This window comes from Sinocyclocheilus grahami, unplaced genomic scaffold (assembly GCF_001515645.1).
Source record: "Sinocyclocheilus grahami isolate Dianchi unplaced genomic scaffold, SAMN03320097.WGS_v1.1 scaffold456.1, whole genome shotgun sequence".
Taxonomy (NCBI): Eukaryota; Metazoa; Chordata; class Actinopteri; order Cypriniformes; family Cyprinidae; genus Sinocyclocheilus; species Sinocyclocheilus grahami.
In genome coordinates, this window is record NW_015505635.1 from 1,090,962 (window position 1) to 1,099,003 (window position 8,042).

Below are 8,042 nucleotides of genomic sequence, written 5' to 3' on the forward strand. Positions count from 1 at the left end.
TATTTCAAAATGTTACTGTTTTTGCTGTATTTTGGATCAAATAAATGCAGGCTTGGTGAGCAGAAATCTTACGGTTCAAAAACTTTTAACTGGTATGTTTGAAGTAAAAAATATTAATATTAATAAGGAGAGTCTGAGATTTATTTGACAGTGATTTCACATTTCTTGTTTGTATGAAGGCTAAATACCAATAAAAGGTGAACATTTATTTATTTGCGCCCTTTTTGTCCTAAAATATTATATAGTTTTATAGGAGTAGGTTTCATAGAGTTGGCAAATTAATTTTTCATAAGTTTGTAGGTACAGACATCTGTTGTGGCCGTTCTTGGCCGTTTTTATGAGGCTTTTTAAATAGTGTTCATATCGATATCGGAATTATATCGTATCGACCGAAATTAAGAAATATATCATGATATAAATTTTGGCCATATCGTCCAGCCCTACCTACAACAAACAACGTAATAAAATATCGCCAGATTCACTTTTTATTGGTATCACAGAAAAAAAATAAAAATCAGAAAATGCTTTCAGTGCTCTTCACTGGACATTTCATTTACATATAACGACCAACATCGCCAGATTCACATTCATGTGTTTTGGAGAAAACTGAATGCGCTTTTAGTGCCACTAATTGGAAATTGTTTATGTACAACAAACAACATAAAACATTGCCAGATTCACGTTCATAACTTGAATTTTTTTTTACATTTTTAAAATTGAATTTGAGTTTCACTGAACATTTAATTTACGTGCAACAAACAACATAATAAAACATCATGAGATTCACTTTCATTCATATCAGAGAAAAGTAAATGCATTTTTAGTGATATTCACAAAGACATTTCATTTACATACAACAACCAACATAAAGTGTTGCCATACTCACATTCATGAGATTTTGAAAAAACTGAACGTGCTTTTGGTGCCCCTATGCTGGGCATTTCACTTTGAATGTATTGCGAAATACACAAGAGGCAACGTAATAGATCTATTTTGCCAATGAGCTTAGGTTGGAAACATGGCTCGCATCCCTCCTTCTATTTTTTGCCATTTTATCAGGTAAAAATCATATTCAATAAGACACAAGATTTTGATGTCTGGAGCATGCAAACATTGAGCTTTAATACTTCTGAAAAACCCCTGGCTTAGGAAGCACAACTAGTTCAACTAAGCCATTTAGCTGGGAGAGCTTGAATTTGACACTATTCCCTGACGTATCTGACATTCCTTTGGGGTTAAAGTTAAAATGGCAGATGTGATCTTTGTGTGTGCGGTTGAGAACAAAAGGAACTGATTCCTGCCTGTTGGGATATGAAAGCAGTAGTTACGGTTTGGCAGTAGAGGGTCATTGTCCTCTAGTGGAGGGTATGCGTCTCTGCACCATTGCTTTTTATTGTTTAAAGGCTGGCCCTTCTGTCTGGTTTTCATTAGAAACCACTTGGCTTAAGGCCTGACCGAATGAGGCATGCTCGTACAATATTTGTGATGGTCAAATAAACACAGGCATTTTCAGACATCATTTACGATGACGGCCACCCACTAGCTGGGAGGGCAACAACAGCTGGGCTCAACACAAACCAGGAAGTAGGTGCATAACAGACAGCGTCACCCAAACACAGCAGATGTTTTCATAGACGTGTGTTTACAGAGAACGCCCACCGCTTGGTGCCTTCGCTCGGGCTACTCAGTGTCGGTTTCAAAAACCATGTCTTCATCGGCGAACATTTATTTATTTGCGCCCTTTTTGTCCTAAAATATTATATAGTTTTATAGGAGTAGGTTTCATAGAGTTGGCAAATTAATTTTTCATAAGTTTGTAGGTACAGACATCTGTTGTGGCCGTTCTTGGCCGTTTTTATGAGGCTTTTTAAATAGTGTTCATATCGATATCGGAATTATATCGTATCGACCGAAATTAAGAAATATATCATGATATAAATTTTGGCCATATCGTCCAGCCCTACCTACAACAAACAACGTAATAAAATATCGCCAGATTCACTTTTTATTGGTATCACAGAAAAAAAATAAAAATCAGAAAATGCTTTCAGTGCTCTTCACTGGACATTTCATTTACATATAACGACCAACATCGCCAGATTCACATTCATGTGTTTTGGAGAAAACTGAATGCGCTTTTAGTGCCACTAATTGGAAATTGTTTATGTACAACAAACAACATAAAACATTGCCAGATTCACGTTCATAACTTGAATTTTTTTTTACATTTTTAAAATTGAATTCGAGTTTCACTGAACATTTAATTTACGTGCAACAAACAACATAATAAAACATCATGAGATTCACTTTCATTCATATCAGAGAAAAGTAAATGCATTTTTAGTGATATTCACAAAGACATTTCATTTACATACAACAACCAACATAAAGTGTTGCCATACTCACATTCATGAGATTTTGAAAAAACTGAACGTGCTTTTGGTGCCCCTATGCTGGGCATTTCACTTTGAATGTATTGCGAAATACACAAGAGGCAACGTAATAGATCTATTTTGCCAATGAGCTTAGGTTGGAAACATGGCTCGCATCCCTCCTTCTATTTTTTGCCATTTTATCAGGTAAAAATCATATTCAATAAGACACAAGATTTTGATGTCTGGAGCATGCAAACATTGAGCTTTAATACTTCTGAAAAACCCCTGGCTTAGGAAGCACAACTAGTTCAACTAAGCCATTTAGCTGGGAGAGCTTGAATTTGACACTATTCCCTGACGTATCTGACATTCCTTTGGGGTTAAAGTTAAAATGGCAGATGTGATCTTTGTGTGTGCGGTTGAGAACAAAAGGAACTGATTCCTGCCTGTTGGGATATGAAAGCAGTAGTTACGGTTTGGCAGTAGAGGGTCATTGTCCTCTAGTGGAGGGTATGCGTCTCTGCACCATTGCTTTTTATTGTTTAAAGGCTGGCCCTTCTGTCTGGTTTTCATTAGAAACCACTTGGCTTAAGGCCTGACCGAATGAGGCATGCTCGTACAATATTTGTGATGGTCAAATAAACACAGGCATTTTCAGACATCATTTACGATGACGGCCACCCACTAGCTGGGAGGGCAACAACAGCTGGGCTCAACACAAACCAGGAAGTAGGTGCATAACAGACAGCGTCACCCAAACACAGCAGATGTTTTCATAGACGTGTGTTTACAGAGAACGCCCACCGCTTGGTGCCTTCGCTCGGGCTACTCAGTGTCGGTTTCAAAAACCATGTCTTCATCGGCTGTAAAATGAAGCCTAAAGGAGAACACTGTACTATTTACAAGTGATTTTCATTTAAATTCCAGTTGGGATTAAAATCCCAAAGGATATCTCTTTATTACATCACTTGTTTCTCCAAGACAGCAGTGAGATTAAATTGAGAGCAAATGGAGAAACTTTTGCTTAAAGGAACAGGTTACCTTAAAATGTTGTTCCAAACCTGTATACCTTTCTTTCCTCTGTGGAACATAAAGGGAGATATTTTGAAGAACATTTGGGTCCAAACAACATTGGACCCCATTTACTTTCAGTGTATTGACAAAAAACACCAAAACATTTTTTTAAATATCTTTTGTGGGAGGAAAATTACAGAATTTTTCTCACTGTTTCTCATATGTTTCTCTTTAAAAAAATGATGTTCTCAAGTTCTCATCAATTCTCATCACTTTTATAGCTCTACATACAGTACTCTTACTCTATGGCAGCTTTTCACTCATTTCTGTCTGTTTTTTTCTAAGGAATTTTACGAGAAATGTGAGACAAAGTTGATCAAATTAAACCTTCCAGAGAGCTGTACTAAGTCACCTTAGGGATTTGAAATTAGGGCTGGGCGATATAGCTAAAAAAATGTATCAATGATATAATATTTCATATCGTTCGGTATTGATAATTATTGACATTTTTATAACCTTTTTTAAAACAAAGAGCAATAGAAACATTTTTTCAAATGTAACCACTGTATTTTTAAATTAACCCAATTTATATAACCCAAATATTTTTTGTTTTAACGGTTAAACACACAATAAAAATTAAACAAATATATAATTTCTAATGTTTTATATGCAGATTAAATAGGTCTCAAGGAATCTTTTGGCTTGTTTCCCCGAGGCTACAGGAGGGCGCAATGAGCAAAATAATGCAGCACATTTAAATTGTCAACGCAAAGAAATAACTGTCTATAAAAAAACCTGCATTATGTCTAAATTAACTCATAAATCAAATATAATTTCGTAAATTGCATAAACAATTATGAACAAAACAGCATCATGTATTTATGCATTGCTTAATCCAAAGAGCCGAATCGCACATCAGCAGATTGCATTTAAAAACATATGAGACGCAGTGAAAGGAATAAACTTCCACAAATTCGCCACGTTTTTTCTAAAAGTTGAAACTGTTTTAACTTTGCATGGCTACATCTCTTGTGTGAGAAATGCCAAGAGAAATTGTTATTGTTCAGATGAGAGTCATGCTGATTTGTTTACAAATATAACACCCTAGCAACGACCTAGAACAGTGTTTCTCAACCAGGGGTCCCTAGTGGTCCTTGACGTAAGGCCAGGGGGTCTGTATAAAGTATGAATTTTTGTATACATTTTGTATATTTTGACATGTTCCCATGAAAGAAAAATCCAATATAGCTGATGATATGGCCAACTAACTTGAATGATACTTGACTACATTTGGTCCTCACAAAGACATACATAGATAGATGAGTCAATTTTGTTCTGGGGGTCCTTGAGGATGGTTCTGAATTGGACTGGGGTCCGGTACGCCAAAAGGTTGAGATTCACTGACCTAGAACACTTCAGAAACCACAGAGTAAAATAAAAGATGTTTAAAAAAATAGTCAGAACACCTTAGCAACCGCATAGCAACGACCCAGAACACTAGAAACCACACAGTAAAATAAAAGCTGTTAAAATATGCTAAAGATGCTAAATCACTGAGGCCTTGTTTACATCTGACGTTATGATCCGCTCACAGATGAGACACATATCTGTCGCTCAAATATATGTGAATTTTAATCAAAGTGTTTCACGTTTAATATGTAACGTTAGAGTATTTAATGTCTTACCTGTGTAAATTGAACTTCGATGTGATTCAAATGATATGATATCAATCATGCTGAAGTCTTGTGCGTGCCCTGTAGCCGGTATTAATGCGCTTACGCAAATGTTTAGTTCTGACGGTTATTTTCCGTTAACGCTGCACATGTTCGCGGCAAATTTCAAATGTATATTTTACCGCTCTGGTTGATTGACAGGTGAGTAGGCGGTGCTTCGCGACGGATCCGCACGTATGTGATATGTGATCACATGCGTTTCTGACTGTGATTAAAGGGATAGTTCACCCAAAAATGAAAATGTGATGTTTATCTGCTTACCCCCAGGGCATCCAAGATGTAGGTGACTTTGTTTCTTCAGTAGAACACATTTGATGATTTTTAACTCCAGCCGTTGCAGTCTATCAGTCGTATAATGCATGGCAATGGTAACAAAATCTATGAGAGTAAAAAAAACATGCACAGACAAATCCAAATTAAACCCTGCGGCTCGTGACGACACATTGATGTCCTAAGACACGAAACAATCGGTTTGTGCCAGAAACCGAACAGTATTTATATAATTTTTTACCTCTAATACACCACTATGTCCAACTGTCTTTGGGCGCGCGCACGGCATCCGGTGCGTGAGGTGTGTACGCGCTCTGGCGTAGTTTACGCAAGCGCCGGAAGTGATCTCTCGCGCGTATACGTCACTTATTGTTTACACAGTGCACAGTCATTGTAGGTATGACGGCTAATCAAAATGGTACTTGCTTGCTCTTATCCGGATTGTTCAAACCGACTTAACACTAAAAAGATTACGTTCTCTCACGCAAACTCATTCGGGAGTGGTGACTTTCCACGTATTCCCAACTTCTGAGCCTGCTCGCCTGAAGTTATGGTTGATTGCTCTTCGGCTGGATATCAACACACCCATTAACGTAAACTACACCAGAGCGCGTACACACCTCATGCACCGGAAGCCGTGCGCGTGCTCAAAGACAGTTGGACATAGGGGTGTATTAGAGGTAAAAAATTATATAAATACTGTTCGGTTTCTGGCACAAACCGATCGTTTCGTGTCTTAGGACATCAATGTGTCATCACGAGCCGCAGGGTTTAATTTGGATTTGTCTGTGCATGTTTTTTTTACTCTCATAGATTTTGTTACCATTGCCATGCATTATAAGACTGATAGACTGCAACGGTTTGAGTTAAAAATCATCAAATGTGTTCTACTGAAGAAACAAAGTCACCTACATCTTGGATGCCCTGGGGGAAAGCAGATAAACATCACATTTTCATTCTTGGGTGAACTATCCCTTTAATGTGATTTTAGTGATCCAATGTTAGTTCTAGTTTTACATCTGTATTTAGCTCTCTCCACTCGTAATCGATTCGCGATTCCGTTCGAAAGTAAACAGATTTATCTGAGGAAAACCATGCAAGGAGCATAGCAACAGCATAGCAAACATTTGAAAAAATCCAAGTTATGCAAAAACTACAGTTATAATCACTGAAGCTGAGAAATTAATTTCTTATGTACATCGTATCTGCACTTAGTGGTTTATCTTGACTAGCGCGCAGAATTTGGTGAACGCAAGCACTCAACAGAAACGTGTGATTGGTTAGAAGTTTAATGCATTGTGTAAAGAGCTACAGTAAATGTAATTCTGCGATTTGACATTTCTCACATTTCATTTGAACTGCAACAGCCATGATATATTTAGTGTAATTATGCACTGGCAATTTTTGCCACTTGAATTTGAATTTGTGTGGCATTTTGTTCATTTTGGTGGCATTTTTGCCTTCATGAATTTCTGACCCTGTGATTGTAACACCAGTACTTTATTATTCCATGAACTGAATAGTTGTGTAGCTATGTCCAAACCAGAGCATCTACAGCCTGGGATCTAGTCACCATAAAGACAGCACACTGCCGCATTAGGAAACTCATGTCCAATCAGATATGCTGTCCTCAACACCGAGCCAAGCTGAGCGTATAAATTAGAGTAATAAATCACCCTGATAAGCGAGAACAATCTTGGCATTAGAACACGGGGGGCTAAATTGCTTTACATTATTTTAGCACATAATGCAAGCCAGTCAGGTTTGTAAAAGCAGCAGCTATGCCAAGGACAAGTCAAAGGTAGAGAAGCACCTAGTGTCGTATCGTCATGCTCATCTTCTGTAATTATTGCTGATTAGGTCTTTTTAAATGTTTGTCGGCGGCTTTTCATTTCTCTGATCTGGGCTCTGCTCCAGAGCTTGCTTATAAGCATCGATCAACATGCTTTGAAAGGGACATTTGTCTAATGAAGATGCCTGTGGCTTGTGACCCTGTCTGTGATGGGCGAGACATGAGAGTGCACGATGTAATGAAAGTCTTTTTATTACACAGGGACTGATGCCACACAACCCAGCTGACTCACACCGGAGGACGGAGAATCCCAGGCCGAGGGGCAGTGACTGTATTTCCCATGGAAAACGCCAGAAGCATCTCAAAGCCCTCTTTCTCTCTCACACCCCTGCTGGAAAAAAAGCCTAGTTTGGACCAACCTAAAGTCACCATGAGATGGCATTGACAGCTCAATTTACATATATAGCCTAATGTATTTCTGATTGAAAGTGTGAGAAGAGAGGAAAGTGTTTGGACATGTGCTTGGAGGGGCAGGGTTAAAACGCAAGAGGGATTTGTGATGTCAGCTGAATAGGAAAGTCGTTTCAGAGGCGGAGCAAGTTGTTTAATTTTGTTGAAAGATTATGAAAACGGAGCATTTTTTTTATTTTTTATAAAAAAATATGAATAATGTGCATTAAGTAATTTTAAACAAACAGGAACGTGTATTAAGAAAGTAAATAGGGTCAGTTTTAAGTTTATGTTTTGTTAAAGACACCAAGGCATCGAAATTGGAGTTTTGTTGCTCTTAGTCCATGTATATTTTGTCTACCTGTAAAAGTTTAACTTTCTTTTGGCAAATATATGCATTTAAAATGT

The 8,042-nt window shown here is 37.7% G+C and overlaps 1 protein-coding gene across 2 annotated transcripts in view; it reads left to right on the plus strand.

Moving 5' to 3' along the window:
• The window catches only part of LOC107552710 (uncharacterized), a 16,470-nt gene extending 8,652 nt beyond the window's left edge, over positions 1-7,818 (plus strand). For both annotated transcript variants that reach the window (XM_016234673.1, XM_016234672.1), the window contains exon 3: positions 7,446-7,818. Coding sequence is in view for 1 of the 2 variants with exons in the window: in XM_016234672.1 (XP_016090158.1) it covers positions 7,446-7,452 (7 nt within the window). In the remaining variant the exon portion in view is untranslated. The remainder of the gene's footprint in view (positions 1-7,445) is intronic.
• The last annotated feature ends 224 nt before the right edge of the window (positions 7,819-8,042 follow it).